Source organism: Ahaetulla prasina, chromosome 1, assembly GCF_028640845.1.
Source record: "Ahaetulla prasina isolate Xishuangbanna chromosome 1, ASM2864084v1, whole genome shotgun sequence".
NCBI classification, from domain to species: domain Eukaryota; kingdom Metazoa; phylum Chordata; class Lepidosauria; order Squamata; family Colubridae; genus Ahaetulla; species Ahaetulla prasina.
Window position 1 is genome coordinate 144,782,926 of NC_080539.1, and position 17,292 is coordinate 144,800,217.

At 39.8% G+C, this 17,292-nt stretch overlaps 1 protein-coding gene across 1 annotated transcript in view; it reads left to right on the forward strand.

The window, feature by feature from the left end:
• CSMD1 (CUB and Sushi multiple domains 1) overlaps window positions 1-17,292 on the forward strand; it is a 1,133,931-nt gene that overhangs the window by 1,071,384 nt on the left and 45,255 nt on the right. The window contains exons 54-59 of the mRNA XM_058177365.1: window positions 8,253-8,426; window positions 9,164-9,352; window positions 10,032-10,205; window positions 10,827-11,009; window positions 13,517-13,693; window positions 15,203-15,382. Coding sequence (XP_058033348.1) covers window positions 8,253-8,426; window positions 9,164-9,352; window positions 10,032-10,205; window positions 10,827-11,009; window positions 13,517-13,693; window positions 15,203-15,382 — 1,077 coding nt within the window. The remainder of the gene's footprint in view (window positions 1-8,252; window positions 8,427-9,163; window positions 9,353-10,031; window positions 10,206-10,826; window positions 11,010-13,516; window positions 13,694-15,202; window positions 15,383-17,292) is intronic.

A 17,292-nucleotide genomic window follows, 5' to 3' on the forward strand; every position in this document is an offset into this window, starting at 1 on the left:
AAGAACCCAAAATGTCCTGCTGCAGGGTTGTCGTGTCACTGGGTCATGACAAGGGCTTGGAGTGGTCCTGTGGGCACATATAATCACCCCCAAAACTTGAGTAAGTCCTCCTCCAAGGTCCAAGGAGACGCGGGGCCCACCTCCGCTCTCCTTTGCTGCGACCAGGCATCCTGGCGCTGTGCCTCTCGCACCTGGGCCCGCAAGTCCACTGGTTCCCGTGCTGCGGCCAAGGCTTCTGCCGGCAGCACCGTCCATGGAGGAAGGGGGTCCTTGGCGCAGAGGTACTCTGGCTTGAGGGACAGGGCATCCGCCCTCCAGTTGTGACCGCTGGGAATGTAGGTCACACGGAAGTTGAACTGGGCAAAAAACAACGACCACCGGATCTGCCGCTGGTTCAACTTCCGAGCTGTGGTGAGGTGCTCGAGATTCCGATGGTCCCCAATAGCCAGGCGCAAAGGCTGGGTGGCCAATTTAATGGGGCCGGACACCAGTTCTCGTCCATCAATTGTCTCTACCCGCATCGGAGGGTCCACCGGAACCATGGGGACCGCAAACTGGGTCACAAAGGCCTGGTCCATAAAGTTTGTTGTGGCCCCTGAGTCCACCAGTGCATGCGCCTGGAGCCTGTCCGACTGGTTCCCCAACCATATCCATGTGTCCAGAATCAGATGCCGAGGGGGCCCAGAGTCTACTTCCGCAACGTCCAGTGGGGGTTTAGTACGTGCCCGACCTAGGGTTTCCCCGAGGTCGGGCCTGCTCCGTTTCCCGATTGGTCACGCTGTGATTTGGGGACCGGCGTGCGTGCCCCACTTCGCTTTCTGGGGCAAGAAGCGGCGAAGTGGCCAGGCTCCCCACAGTACAGGCACAATCCCCCTTGGCGCCCCCGGTTCCGCTCCTGGGCTGTCAGGCGAGATCTGGCTGCTCCCAACTCCATGGGCTCTTCCGCAGCGGTTACAAAACGTGGGGCGACCCAGGGTCTGGTGGCGCAGGAAGCAGGGGTGCAGATGTCGATGGTGGGTCCCGGGGCGCGCGACGGGACGGTCGCCGTTGCAGACGGGCGTCGAGGCGGAGACAAAGGGGCACCAAGTTGTCGAGGGTCCGCGGCGCCTCCACCCTGGCCAGCTCGTCTTGCAGTTCCTCTGACAGTCCCTCCTGGAACACGTCCACCAGCGCTGCATCATTCCAGTCAGAGTCCTGGCACAAAAGACAAAATTCGGCGATGTACTCCTGCATGGGGCGTTTCCCTTGACGGAGTTCCTTAAGGTGCCTGGTTGCCGTCAGTGTCCGAACGGGGTTCTCGTACATGATGCGCAGGTGCTGCCAAAAATGCTGTTGGTCCGTCAGCAGGGGGCTGTCCTGGAGCAAGAGGGGCGTGGCCCATCGGGCAGCCGAGCCAGAAAGAAGGTTAATCACGAAGGCCACCTTAGCCCGGTCGTCTGGGAAATCCTCTGGCCGCATAGCCATGTAGAGCTGGCACTGTCCCAAGAAGGTCGGGAACATCTCAGGCTGCCCAGAAAACTTATCCGGCATGGTTATCGGGCACTTGCAATGAGGAGGAGGAGTGGGAGGACGGGGGGGGGGCTGCAGGCACATTCCCGGCAGCAAGTTGGCTTGCCAAATGAGCCACTTGCTGCTGGAGCTATTGATTAGCCGCTTGTAGCTGCTGTAACTGCTGCTGTACCTGCTGCTGGTCCATCTTTGGTGGAAGATGGTTTAGTCGGGGTCTTGGACAAAAATGTTCTGTTTCCCTCCCCCAATACTCCCAACAAAGAGTCAGTCAAAGGCCTTCTCTTCTACTTTATTTACATAGATAAATGTCCTGGCCACATCTACCCACGGGCCTGCCAAGTCTCTGGAGATAACGAGGAAATTATAGATAAGGCCAGAATTACTCACAAATATATTCTTCCCTCCATTGATACAGTTTGCCCACGCAAATTCATTGCTTTGTCCAAGACAAAAAACCAGGAAGTCCCACCTCCTATTTATAGTCTCTGCAGATGTCACTGCATGACCATCATTCCTTGTCTTTGTCCCAACGCTTCCTCTGCTGTGCGCGCTGGTCACGTCTGCGCAGTCTTGCATCACTCCAAAACTGTTCTTGGGATGTTGCCAAATCAGAAGAAGGCTCGGGGGAATCAGGCCTTGCCGGCCCCTCCTCCTCCCTTTGAGTGGGTGCCAGGGAGGGAGAGGGCCCAAGAGAAGCAGGCCTTGCCAGGTCTTCTCCCTCACTTTCTGAATCATCCGAGTCCAGGAGTCCGGGTCCAGGAACCTGGGTCACAACAACCGCAGGGAGACGGGACCAATGCGTTGGTTCCGTCCCAGGTGCCTGATGGACCCGGAGAGGTTCCTGACAGAGCTTGGGCCGTTTCCTGAGGAACTGGTCCACGGCACAGCCGAAGAACTGGGAACAGGCCGCGGCTGGGGCTCTGGACTGTGTCGTGCCTTTGCGGCCTCTTACCCAGCATAGGTCTCAACCAGCTCCTTGGTTTACTGAGGCACTGAGGGAGATGAAATGCCGGAAAAGATGCCTAGAGAGTGTCTGGCGGTCTAGCCGTTCCGAAGCTGACCGAACACTGGTTAGGTCATTTATTCAGATCTACCTGGTGGCATTGAGGGAGGCTAAGCGTACATACATTTCCTCCCTTATTGCATCGGCAGATAACCGCCTGGCCGCCTGTTTCGGATGACCCGCTCACTCCTGCAGCAGGAGGCGCGGGATGACCCCTTGCAGGGCCGAGCCGAGGATTTTGGTAAGTATCTGCACGATAAAATCGCTCAGCTCCGAGACGGTTTAGACCAAAATTGGGTAGATCCAGTTGAGAGGTCAGAGCCTCGTCTTGTTGAGACTGTTTGGGATGAGTTTGATCCTGTGACTCCTGAGGATGTGGACAGGTTGCTGGGTAGGCTTAATGCCACTACATGTTCATTGGACCCGTGTCCCTCCTGGTTGGTGCTGGCCACACAAGAGGTGACACGGAGCTGGCTTCAGGGAATTATTAATGCTTCTTTGTTGGAGGGGTTGTCCCTCCCGCCTTGAAAGAGGCAGTGGTGAGACCCCTCCTCAAGAAGCCTTCCCTGGAGCCGGGAAGGTTGTAGAGAGTGTGATGGCATGTCAGCTACCCCAGTTCCTGGATGAAACGGTCTATCTAGACCCATTCCAGCTTTCGGCCTGGATACAGCACGGAGACGGCTTTGGTCGCGTTGGTTGATGATCTCTGGAGGGCTTGGGACAGGGGTTATTCCTCTGCCTTAGTCCTACTAGATCTCTCAGCGGCTTTTGATACCATCGACCATGGTATCCTGCTGCGCCGGTTGGAGGGTTTGGGAGTGGGAGGCACCGTTTATCGGTGGTTCTCTTCCTACCTCTCTGACCGGTCACAGACGGTGTTGACAGGAGGGCAGAGATCGACCATGAGGCACCTCATGTATGGGGTGCCGCGGGGGTCGATTCTCTCACCCCTCCTGTTCAACATCTATATGAAGCCGCTGGGCGAGATCATCAGTGGCTTTGGGGTGAGTTATCAACTGTACGCTGACGACACGCAGCTGTACTTTTCCACCCCGGGCCACCCCAACGAAGCTGTCGAAGTGCTGTCCCGGTGTCTGGAAGCAATGCGGGTCTGGATGGGGAGAAACAGGCTCAAGCTCAATCCCTCCAAGACGGAGTGGCTGTGGATGCCGGCATCCCGGTACAGTCAGCTACAACCACGGCTGACTGTTGGGGGCAAGTCATTGGACCCAATGGAGAGGGTGCGCAACTTAGGCATTCTCCTGGATGGACGGTTGTCTTTTGAAGAACACTTGACAACCATCTCCAGGAGAGCTTTTTATCAGGTTCGCCTGATCCGCCAGTTGCACCCCTTTCTCGACCGGGATTCCTTATGCACAGTCACTCATGCTCTTGTTACCTCTCGCCTGGACTACTGCAATGCTCTCTACATGGGGCTCCCCTTGAGGAGCACCCGGAGGCTTCAGCTAGTCCAGAATGCAGCTGCGCGGGTGATAGAGGGAGCTGGTTGGAGCTCCCATATAACACCAATCCTGCGTAGACTGCATTGGTTGCCTGTGGTCTTCCGGGTGCACTTCAAGGTGTTGGTTACCACCTTTAAAGCACTCCATGGCTTAGGACTGGGTTACTTACGGGACCGCCTACTGCCACCGTTTGCCTCCCACCGACCCGTGCACTCCCACAGAGAGGGACTCCTTAGGGTGCCGTCAGCCAAGCAATGTCGGCTGGCGGCCCCCAGGGGAAGGGCCTTCTCTGTGGGGGCTCCTACCCTATGGAACGAGCTTCCCTCTGGACTTTGCCAACTTCCAGACCTTCGGACCTTTCGCCACGAGCTTAAGACTTATTTATTTACCCGTGCGGGACTGGCATAGAACTTTTTAGTTGTTTTTAGGGTTTTAAATTTTTAAATTAGGTTTTTGGATTTTAAAGGTATTTAAATTCGGGGTAAATTTAATAAGTTTTTAATTAATATTTTATTGTATATATTTGATTGCTGTTTTTATTCTGCCTGTTCACTGCCCTGAGTCCTTCGGGAGAAGGGTGGTATACAAATTAAAATATTATTATTATTATTGTTGTTGTTGTTGTTGTTGTTGTTGTTGTTATTGTTATTGTTATTGTTATTGTTATTATTATATACATCAGGAACACTATATTTATAATAATTACATTAATATTTAATAGACGTATGGGTATGGTTTTATATGAATGATAATTGTAATTATCACAGGCCAAAATCTTTATTTAATCAATTTCTATGTCACTCAGTCATGAATCTTGATAGCTCACATAACATTGTAAAAGAATCCCTTATTTTATGAGTAGTGAAAGAACTACAGAATAAAAACATCATGGATTTTTTTCCCTGACTTTCCAATACAACAGTTGCAGAGTGTTGATCTGTCAAGAGGTTGGCAATGTGTGACAATAGTAATGATGATGTGGTAAGACTAGACACAAGGTCTAAGACCTTTTGTTTCTAAAAGGCATCACAAAAATAGCATCTGTCAAGAGTAATGAGGGGTGTAAACAGGACTTGACTGAGTAGAATCTGCATTTGCCGAAAAGGACAATAAGCACAACTGTCTTCACTATTGCAATTCTTACTGACAAACTTAATTTTATATTATAACACCATTTCACATATAATCTGTTCTGGCAAGTTTTCAAATTATAGGATTACTGGTGAAGAACATGTCAGGTAGCAAAATCCTTACCGTGTTATTAGCCCAATGCAGATTATTCAGGACAATTGATTTTTCAATAGCTATCAGTTATAATAGCTAAGTTTGAAATAAACATATGCAAAGCAATATGCCTCCAAGTATCAGATTGATGTTATAAAAAAATAAATGAAGGAAAAAGGCGTGGGGGAGAGATCACTGATGATTATTATACTTCTGGACTGACAAATGAGAATGCTGGCCTAGCAACACAGGCTAGCAAGGCATTATTTATGTTTCCTTTTTATCAATTTGAACAATGACTAAAATGCAGTAAACAGTATTCTGTTCTATTTATTACATATAAAAAATACTAACCAAAAATGTTATCAAATTGTATCAGCCTAGCAGGAAATCAGACACCATGGGCACATTAAATTGTCCCCTCTTCCTGCATATTCCTTCAATCTGACCTCGGGGGTTGTGAAATCCTCTGGAATATCTTCCAGGGATTTGCAATGGAGACTGGAAGCCTCCTATGGATTTTTTTGAGTAAAAATGAAAAATCTTGTGAGTTATGGTTTTGATGATTAGAAAGCATAGACCACTTAGAGAGGAGTGTAAAACACTGTAAAGCTGTAGATAAGTCTAAATGCTATTGCTATTGCTATTGTGGAAAGATGTAATAAGATGTAACTTTAGAGAAAGAGGTTAAAATATACCTGCACTCACAAACTGCTGTGAAGAATATCGGAACCACCTCTTTATGTCTTTTCTTCTTTCTTTTCTATTTTTATTATTATTATTATTATTATTATTATTATTATTATTATTATTATTATTATTATTATTATTTCTTACTTTATATTAGTTTGCACTAGTTTTAATCTCCTTGTATAAAAAAATCTCCTTTAATAAAAAATATGAACAAAAAAAGGGTGCAGTGGAAAGAGAAAACTTGTTGCACAAGTAGAAAAGTCAGTTTGCAGGACTTTGGTTGAAGCCAACAATTATTAATCATTTTAAAATATTTTTCAAAAATGAAAAAATACAGCAGCTGCAACGCAGTGCTTTGTATCAAAATGAGCTTTTTCACCCACCAAAAAAGAAAAGGATGAAAAAATAAACTGAAAGAGCAAGGAATTTCCTATAGGAATGAAGGGATCTTTGAAAAACAAACTCAATCAGTTTATCTTCTAGATGTCTGTACCCTTTTGTGTATTTTTTTTTCTTTTTGTCACAACAGTATACACAAACAAATGTCATAGATAAAACAGCATATCTTGAAGAAAATATATATATATATAATTAAAAATATGCATCAACTATATTAATTGGATATAATAAAGGGAACAATAGGACAGGAATGGTAGGCACTTTTGTGCTCTTATGCACGCCCCTTATAGTCCTTTTAGGAATGGGGTGAGGTCAATAGTAGACAGCTTTTGGTTGACGATTTTGGGATTTTGAGTAGAGACTATGGAGTCAGGTAATGAGTTCCAAGCATTAACAACTCTGTTACAGAAGTCATATTTTCTACAATCAAGTTTGAAGCGGTTGACATTTAGCTTGAATCTATTTTTTGCTCTTGTAATATTGTGATTGAAGCTGAAGTAGTCTTTTATAGGAAGGATATTGCAATAGATGATTTTGTGTGTTAAACACAGGTCATGTCAAAGTCGACGGAGTTGTAAGTTTTCTAATCCCAGGAATTCAAGTCTGTTGGTATAAGGTATTTTGTTGTTTTCAGAGGAGTGAAGAACTCTTCTAGTAAAATATTTCTGGACTCGTTCTATTGTGTTTATGTCAGAGATGTGGTATGGGTTCCAGACGGATGAGCTGTATTCAAGAATAGGTCTGGCAAATGTTTTGTATGCTCTAGTTAGTAGTGTAGAGTTTTTTGAAAAGAAGCTGCGTAAAATTAGGTTTACAACTCTTAGGGCCTTTTTTGCTATGTAGTTGCAGTGGGCTTTGGCATTAAGGTCATTTGATATGAGAACTCCAAGATCTTTGACAGGGTGGGGGTCGTCAGTTAGGTAATGTCCATCAAGTTTGTACTTGATGTTAGGATTCTTTTTTCCAATATGTAAAACTGAGCATTTGCTGGTTGAGATTTGGAGTTGCCAAGTTTTAGACCAATCGGAAATTAAGTCGAGGTCTTCTTGAAGGGTAGAAGTATTATTAGTGGTATTAAATAGTTTGACATCGTCAGCAAAGAGAACACAATAACTTGAGATTAGATCACAGAGATCATTTATGTATATTATGAAGAGTGTTGGTCCAAGAACACTACCTTGGGGAACGCCACTTTTGACAGGAACAGGATTTGATATAGCGTTGCCAATTTTGACCACTTGTTGTCTGTTTGACAGGAAGGCATTTATCCAATTGTGAAGAGGTTCCAAAATGCCGTAGGATTTTAGTTTGAGGAGTAGTTTATCATGTACTACTGAATCAAAAGCTTTGCAGAAGTCTATGTAGATTGCATCTATTGCTTTTCCTTGATCAAGGTTGGTAGTCCATATATTTTTGCAGTGGAGAAGTTGTAGGTTACAAGACAATTTTTTCCTGAAACCAAATTGTTTATTAGAGAGAAGGTTGTTTGTTTCAAGATGGAGTGTAATGGATTGGTTTATGATGGATTCCATTACTTTGCATGAGACACAACATAGAGAGATAGGTCTGTAATTTTCAACAAGGCTTGGATCTCCTTTATTGAAGATAGGGATGACTGTGGCTAGAGACCAGAGTTTTGGAAGGGAACAAGTTTTGAAGGCTTTATTAAAAATTATGCTTAGGGGTTCAGCTATTTTGAAAGTTTTTTTAAAAAGTATGCACATAGTCCATCTGGTCCGATAGATAATGATGTAGCAGTTAATTTTGGAATTTCCCTGTAACAACTGTCTTGACATATTCCCAAAATATAAAATGTGCTCATAGTTTTCATACAGTATGTTGCTAACTTAATCTCTCCATTCACTCGTAACTCCCGGTTTACAGCATGACAGCATAGAATTTATCCTGAAGACAAGCTCCTGTCTTTGGTTTACAAGATACTCTGAACTTACTTTCAACAGCAATCACATGTGGCCATCCAGGAAACCCTTTGCATGGTGTGACCAATGGCAGTGAGTTCAACTTGAACGATGTTGTCAACTTCACTTGCAATACAGGATATTTACTTCAGGGTGCCTCCCGAGCACAGTGCAGAAGCAATGGACAGTGGAGCAGCTCTTTACCTATTTGCCAAGGTAAGTCAGTTACAATAGGATTAGTCTATTACTCTACTCTACTCTATTAGTGTATTACTTTATGGAATTATGAAATACTTTATGAAAATTTTCCCCTTAAATTTTACATATATTGGCAACTGCTACAATGAGACCTAGTGCCTACTGAACTCTTTAAATGATAGACTCATAATCTACTATGCAAACTACACAGTCATCTGAGAAACATAATAAAAATCTATTGTATTATTTATCTTACTCATATTAGTATTGTACAAGGAAAGGTTTTCTTTTAGTTATAATTTTAAACTTTAGCATATTTAGAAACAAACTCATTTTATTAAAAACCCCCCACACACACACACAAACATACACACATACATTTAAAAAAATCCAAAATCCAAAAAAGGACCAAGTTTTTGTTTCAAAATATATTCTTAAAAATCATTTTGGAAGTCCCAAATTGTATACCCATAGTCTTCTTCCATGCAAAGATTGGCTCCCAATGTCTTAAAACACAGGTTATAATACTGAAAAAAAGGAAAATAAAAATGTTTACTTGTTGTCACTTGTGTACACAATTGAAAGGCATTAATGGGCTATTACATTGCAAACCAAAGAAAGTATTTTGATTGAAATGGAAAGAGAGGGAGGGAAGGAAGGCTGCATTAAAATAAAAAATTGGAGCAAAAATGCATAGTGTACTGGTTTTCTCAATCTTCATTACATAGTGAGAAAACTTTTCTCTGATTTTACAGTGGTGAACTGTTCAGATCCTGGCTTTGTAGAAAATTCTATTCGTCACGGACAACAGAATTTCCCTGAATCTTTCAAGTATGGAAGCAGTGTGATATACCACTGTAAGAAGGGGTTTTATCTGCTAGGATCTTCCACTGTAACATGTAAAGCCAATGGTTTATGGGACAGGTCATTACCCAAATGTTTGCGTAAGTATCCAACAACTGTTTCTATTTTTTTCATCAGAAGACCAGAAATCTCACTTATCACAGGGATGCATATGAGCTATTCTTACAGTGAATTCATTGTGTGACAAACTTTGTTTTAATTTTCACTTCATACATGTTTTCCCACTCATTTTATTTAGAACAGTAAGTCAGTCATAGACAACACCCAAGTAACAGAGAGTAAACAGTTTGTTTATGTGAAATTGTTCACTGCATACAAGTAATGGGGATAGGAGTGGTGCAGTGGCCTAGAGGTAAAGCTCTCAACTCACAATCAGGAGGCTGTGAGTTTGATCCTAGGTAGAGGCAGATATTTCTTTCTCTGGGCACAATGAGAATATATCTGCTGAACAAAACTCTGCATTGGTGACAGGAAAGGCATTCGGCCATTAAACATTCTGCTAGCTCCATTCACCCCACAAGGGATTATGGGGTCGTTAAAAGATGATGATACAAGTAATGGAGATCATATATATCTATATCTATATATGTGTATATATCTATATCTGTCTCTCTATCTACCTATATTAGTGGACTCAAGTTCTTTCATCTGTTCATTTTCGCCTTATATACTGTGACTTAACAATTATAAACTTTTAAAAACTGTGTTGTTGTTCTTCGACAAATGAACAATTACAATATTTTCTTTTGTTCATCATAGCAATATCTTGTGGACATCCTGGAGTGCCAACAAATGCAATTTTATCAGGAGATAAATTTACATTTGGATCTGTTGTTCAGTATTCGTGCACAGAAAGGCAAACTCTCTTGGGAAACTCTAGTAGAGTGTGCCAGGAAAACAGCCGCTGGAGTGGGACACTCCCTCATTGCTCAGGTAATTTTGTGAGGGATTAATTGTGAGCTTCTAATATATTTCTAATGTTCATTTGATATTTTTGCAGAAGTTTCATTATTTTATTTAACAAAAAATGGCTTCTATGGCTATGAGACTCCTAAACTGGGTGAGTGGTTCCCACATATCCCAGGATTGACATCAGAGGTCTCTGTCCAGAAGAGTGCAGTGCTAGGAATAACTAAGATACTGTACAGAACCTTAAATTCTGAGGCCTTTTGTAGAGGATTCATGCTTGAGGAAGGCAAAGACCACCAACAGGAGAAATACAGGAATAATGATATAATACTTTCTAATAGAAAATCTGACAGGCCCTACAAATTTATATTTTATACGAAGAGAGCTATATGATTGGCATAATAGTTGAAGGATTGTTCAGCGAGTCGATAAGTAGTTAGGGAATTACCTAATTTGATGCATTTTGAAAAAGTTGAAAACAAAGCTAGTGTTTCCAACATTTTTGTGTGTGATTGCAATTCAAAGTGAGCTTCGATATTGGAATCAAGGCGTAAAACATCTGTTACTACAGTGGTCCAAAATAAGATGAGTCTGAAACAGTGTGCACATCCCAATTTTAAATGTAATTCTGTTCATGTTTTTTAGGAAACAATCCAGGATACTGTGATGATCCCGGAATGCCCTCTCACGGATCTAGACTCGGCGATGAGTTCAAGATCAAAAGCCTAATACGTTTCTCCTGCGAAATGGGCTATCAGTTGAGAGGTTCCCCAGAAAGAACATGTCTTCTTAATGGCTCTTGGTCTGGATTACAGCCAGTCTGTGAAGGTTTGTAGTAGCAATAGCAAATTCCAACTCATGTGATTGTATAAATATACTAAGTCTCTTTGGGAGGGGGGGAATGAAAATAGATTCAAATATAGAGCTTCAAATATATTTAAATATTCTTAATCTCATACTTAAATATTCTTAGTCTCATAACCTGATTCTTGATCTGGATACGTGGAAAGCACCTGTTCTGTTCTGAATATACTTAATTTTACATTAATTGTAATTAGGAATTTGTTTTCTGCTCCTGGTTTTACATACTAGTCCACTCTCATTCTTTTGACTGTCAGGGAGGTCAGAGTTTACCATTACAGTGAGAGAGATTTTCCCTTCAAATTCATTTGCATCTCTGCAAGAAGAAAGAAACCAGCTCTAGGTTACCTAAATATTTTTTTTCTAAATTTACTCTTTTTTATGTCTCAGATTAATCAATGTATAGTTTACGCTCATTATGTGTGTGGGTGTGTGGTATAAGGATATAAGAGATAAATGTTGAAATCTAATGCAATCTATCTGCTGCCCCCTATTCTATAGCAAATAAAACCTTGGTTTATAAAGTTGGGGAAGAGGACTCTGAAGCAGATAGGGAGTGGCAGAGGAAAATCTCCTCTCCATGGAACAATTTAACATGGGATAATTTAAGAGAGGGACAAGTAAATTGCAGCAGGCCTTGTCTTGCTTTAGGTTTAAGCTTTCCCAAGTTAGAAGTCCTTGTGACTGGGGTGAGCCAGGTGTGGAGTCCCAGCAACCTGCCAGCCAATCAGCACTGAATTGTCCCATGCCAAGTTGTTCTGGGGCGAGTTGGCCATAGTGAGTTGTCCTGCAGTGAGTTGACCACAGTGAGATGGCTTGATTCACAGCAGGTGCGCCTTTATGATCACTGAGGTCTTGTGATCGCCATCTGTGCACTACACAGCCAGCTTCAAAGAAGCAATCGAAAATCAGGCAGTACATGTATTGCTGAACAATCATGTCACTTAGTAACAGAATTGCTGGTCCCAATTGTGGCCATTAAGCAAGGACTACCTGTACTATGTTACTTGTTGTTTGTTAATCTAATGGAAAGTTTCTGAATGAACCAGTGTAGTATATTATCAAACTTGCATCCTTTCAAGCTAGGAAAACAAAAGACAACCAGTAGTCACACTATTCCAAGCAAGGCTGCTTTGACAATGCTTTGCAAGTTGAATGTAGCTGCAAATTGCTGGTACGGGTAAATGAAAAACAAATCTTGTCTAATGAACATTGCTGATGGCCATTGTTAAAGCATTTGTCTTAAGATAGTGAAATAGAATAAGAGAACGCTAAAGACAATGAATAGAAATGTAAGCTGAAGGGAACTTTTGCTTTAGATTCAGATTTTTGTCCTTCACTCACCTTTCTTTCCCGTTCCCAAAAGTATCTTAGTATACATTCTCACCCTACATATAGAAATGATTATGACCCTCTTTTATTTTAATTTATTACAAGCACCTGTTCTCCTTTCTGGTCCATCTTCTTATAACTTCTTTCCTACCAGTAAAATATTCCTCAGTTCCTTTAACTGTTGAATTGATGTGTAGTAGTTAAATACTATGTATCTGGACATTTTCACATGTGGTACAATAGTGTGCATTACAAAGTCTCTTGTAAAAATATGTATCATTTCTAGACATCATTAATTAAACAAAAATCCAGAATTACATTTGGATGCACACGATAGCCATTTTCCATTTCTCTCAGGTGAATTTATTTCCTCAAATCTTCACTCAACCCTCTCCCTAACATTGGCATGAATTGGTCATTCCTTTTGACTCGGCTTTGTTATTAAATGATTTTTGTTTTTTAGCCTTTTCTTAGAGGAAATATAATTGGGAACAAAATGTATTTTCCCTCCTGTCATTTGTTTTACCACAGCAGAAATATTGGTGGGGAAATTATGAAGCATTCTCTTGAGACAATAGACTAGAGTTGTAACTCTTCCTAAATTGGAAATTGTTTGATTAGGAGTTATGTAACATCAGAAGGAAGCTGTTGTATGTCTGAAAATAATCATGTGAAAAAACATTGCAAAGAATCTGGGTTTATTTTAATAAGAACTATTGTTCCTTCAAACTTAAACACTGAGTATTGATTCAACAATAGAAAATTATTCTAACAATTTCTAGGATATATCCTGGGAACCAAACCATGATGTGCGGCTGTGTGTGTGTGTGTATATATATGTAAATTTAAAAAGATGGAAAATATTCTAGTGTTCTGAATAAACCCCACTGTTATTTTTTTGCTTTTTGCTTCATGTTTCCAAATCTATTTAGAAGATCACTTTCATCTGCAATGAATTAACAGTAGTTATTATGATTATATTAGCCCAATCAAAACATTATTTTTATTCATGTATACTGTAAACCCATTAATGACTGCAAACAATAGAAAATAATTGTTTTTCAGGTTTTTAAATGTATGCAGTTCTAATAGAAAATAAGTTTACTTTCTTTTGCTTCTCCTGCCATCTTCTCTTTTGACAGCTGTATCTTGTGGAAATCCTGGAACACCGGCCAATGGCAAGATAATTTACAGTGATGGGATTTCATTTTCCAGCTCAGTTATCTATGCCTGTTGGGAAGGTTACAAGACTTCTGGCCTGACAACTCGCCATTGTACAGCCAATGGGACATGGACTGGCAATGCCCCAGACTGTACAGGTTGGATATTGATACCCTGTTAACAATATACTTTAGTATTAAAAATAACATTTGCATGGAAAGTGTTTGGAAAAAGAAAGCATGATAAATTAAGTTTGTTATCATGTTCCCTTGGATGGAAGTCCCAATGAAATCAAATAAAATTTAGTGAGTTTGCTCAGGCACTCAAAGTTAGATTGCTCTAGCTTTATATATTCTCTACTCTAAGCCACATAAACATATATTGCATATATAGGTAGTCCTCGACTTACAACAGTTCATTTAGTGACCGTTTGAAGTTACAACAACACTGAAAAAAATGACTTATGACCATTCTTTACATTTGCGACCTCCTCATGATTCTGTGATCAAAATTCAGACACTTGGCAACAGATTAGTATTTATGACGGTTGCACTGTCTTGGGGTTATGTGATCCCCTTTGTGACCTTCTGACAAGCCAGGTCTATAGGAAAGCCAAATTCACTTATTTAACTACTAATTTACTACAGGTTTACTAAGTTAACAACTGCAGTGATTCATTTAACAACTGTGGCAAGAAAGGTCATAAATGAATATGAATGAATATGAAATGAATGAATTCATAAATATTATGAATATTACTAATTCACTTAACAAATGTTTTACTTAGCAACAAAAATGTTGGGTTCAATTGTGGTCATAAGTCAAGCACTACCTATACTTCCAGAAATTGAACTGTGCTATCACATTTATTTTGCCAGAAGGAGATCTATGTTATTATATCAATATAATATAATGTAATTATATTATATTTATATAATAACATAAATCTCCTTCTGGCAAAATAAATGTTTAGTATGATATAATATATAATGTATACAATAATGTAAGGGGCATGCATAAGAGCACCAGCGGGCCTACTGTTCCTGTCCTAATGTTCTCTGTGATTGTATCCAATTCATATAGTTATTTCATGCTTATGCTTATATATATGCTTATATATCGTTTAGTTATTTCATGCTTATGCTTATATATACTGTTGTGACAAATAAATAAATAAATAAAAATAAATAAATGATGGTTTTACCTGCAAGTATTATATAATGGCACACACAGTTTTCAGTCTATTATACTACCATTTTTTTTTTACTAAATGTAATCTACATTATGTTTTATTTAAATCCTTACATCCTTTTCAATAGTATAGTTTCATTTTTCAATCCAGTTTCCATTTTGCAGTCCATCTATGCTCTTAAATCAGTGAGATTGCTGTAACACAAGTTAGAAGTTCCATTTTCATGGCAGGGGTCCTTGATTATATTTATGTTCCATCAGGATTCATCTCTACTATGTAGACATATTCACAGAGGGGCTGTTTTAAAATTCCCTTGGTTTAAAGGTTGTATTTCAGCATGGGGCTGCTTGAATATGAATGTAAATTACACAGCTGTACTAGCAGATTTCTGACAATATCTATTATGTATGTAAGCATATTTGCTGTTGGATACTGTTTCTTCAAAAAGAAAACTTTCTTGTTGTTTCCTAACTAGTGATCAGTTGTGGAGATCCAGGTGAATTGGCAAATGGCATTCAGTTTGGAAATGATTTTTCATTTAATAAGACAATAACCTATCAGTGCAATCCAGGCTATTTGATGGAACTTGTTGAAGCATCCACCATCCGCTGTACCAAAGATGGAACTTGGAACCACAGTAAACCCATCTGTAAAGGTTTGGGCTTTAATTGGCATGTAAATATTATTCTACCATTGCCTGAATAGAATTAAAGTGTCATATTTGTAAAGAGCATTACCTTTAACAATTTTAAAGTAAATTGAAGTGGAAAGCCTTTAATATATTGCTATGGGTTTTTATTGACTTAAGGAAATGGAAATAGTTATTAAATGGTTGTAATAGTTTATTAATAAAGAAAGAATTTGTCTACTTGTCTTCCCTGTTATTGAAGAAAAAGCATGTCACTTACTACCCTTACATTGGGAAAGAGAGTGATGCAGTTTACAAAGCATTTAAAGGCCAGGTGAATTTGGAAAAGGAAATATAACTATCTTGGCACTACATCATAAGGAGTCAATTCATTCCTCCAAGTTCCCGTGAAACAAAATTTAAGATTTTAGAAGCAAGTAATACAGAAGTTTCTAGTATTTATAAAATCACAATCAATCAATCAATCACAAATGTGACGTAGTATATAGTTTTAAGTTAAAACTGCACAATCAGATAAATTCAGAACAGCGAGAATAAAACTAACTCTCCAGCATTAAGACTTAAGAAACTAAAAGGATTAAATTAAGGTCTCTCTCCTATGAATGACACCAGCAGTTTATTTTGAGAGGTCATTCTATCTTGGATCCCAGGATTAGCCAACATATTATGCCAAGAAGGCATTCTCTTTATTCAGTGAACTGTGGGTCTAAAAAATGTAATATTTTATAGTACTTCAGTGTGCTCTACACACCATATCCTTTCTTACTACTACATCATTATTAAATGATGATTGATCAACTTTCTCAGGATATGTGAGGTAGTCACTAAACTATAATCAGAATCTTCTAGTGTAGAGGCCATTACTTAGATAGACATGAGTTAATTTCATCTTTCAGTTTCTTTTCTCTTCTACTGCTTTGGCAGACTCTTCACATTTTATCTGCAAAGCTAAATAAAATGTTTCTTGAATCATCAATCTTTGTTCTTAATATTGGTTTTCAGTGAGGACAAATTAGAGAAAGTATAAACTATCTTGAGTCTTTGGGTATGTAGGTCTCATTCCATAAATGATAATGCTACATTTGTAAATTCCCACCTATAGAGATCTTCTTTCTTAATCCAGTATGTCCGAGTGAAAGGCCTATTGTGGACAATTGTCCACAGTGTCCAAGGTTTAGAAAGCAGATGAGGCATAACAGGTTACCCAGCCCTAAGGCCCTGACATTGGAGAAAAAACTGCAGATTATAGCATCATAAGTCTCTTATCCATTTAGTATTATTCTAAACTTCCCAGTTATCAGTTCCTGCTTTATATACATATATATTGAAAAATATATTTCTTTTTATTACTTAATGTTTTATAGAAAGAAATAGAAAAATTAAAAAATACAAAAATCCAGGAAATAGATTCCAGAAAAACTACAAAAACAAAAAAGTAAACAGAAAACGGAAAAACATGTCAATATGTCACATATTAATAAAATGTCAAATTTTCTAAATTTACCTTAAGGTAAATTTAAGGTAAATTAAGGTAAATAATTAAGGGAAAAATAATTAATGATTGTGTATAATTCAATTATACACAATTGATTGTGTATAATCAAGAAGAGGGCCGTGAAAATATTTACAGATCCCTCACATCCTGGACATAAAGTGTTTCAACTCCTACCCTCAAAACAACGCTATAGAGCACTGCACACCAGAACAACTAGACACAAGAACAGTTTTTTCCCTAAGGCCATCACTCTGCTAAACAAATATTTCCCTCAACACTGTCAAACTATTTACTAAATCTGCACTACTATTAATCTTCTCATCATTCCCATCACCAATCTCTTTCCACTTATGACTGTATGACTGTAACTTTGTTGCTGGTAATCCTTATGATTTATATTGATATATTGACCATCATTTAT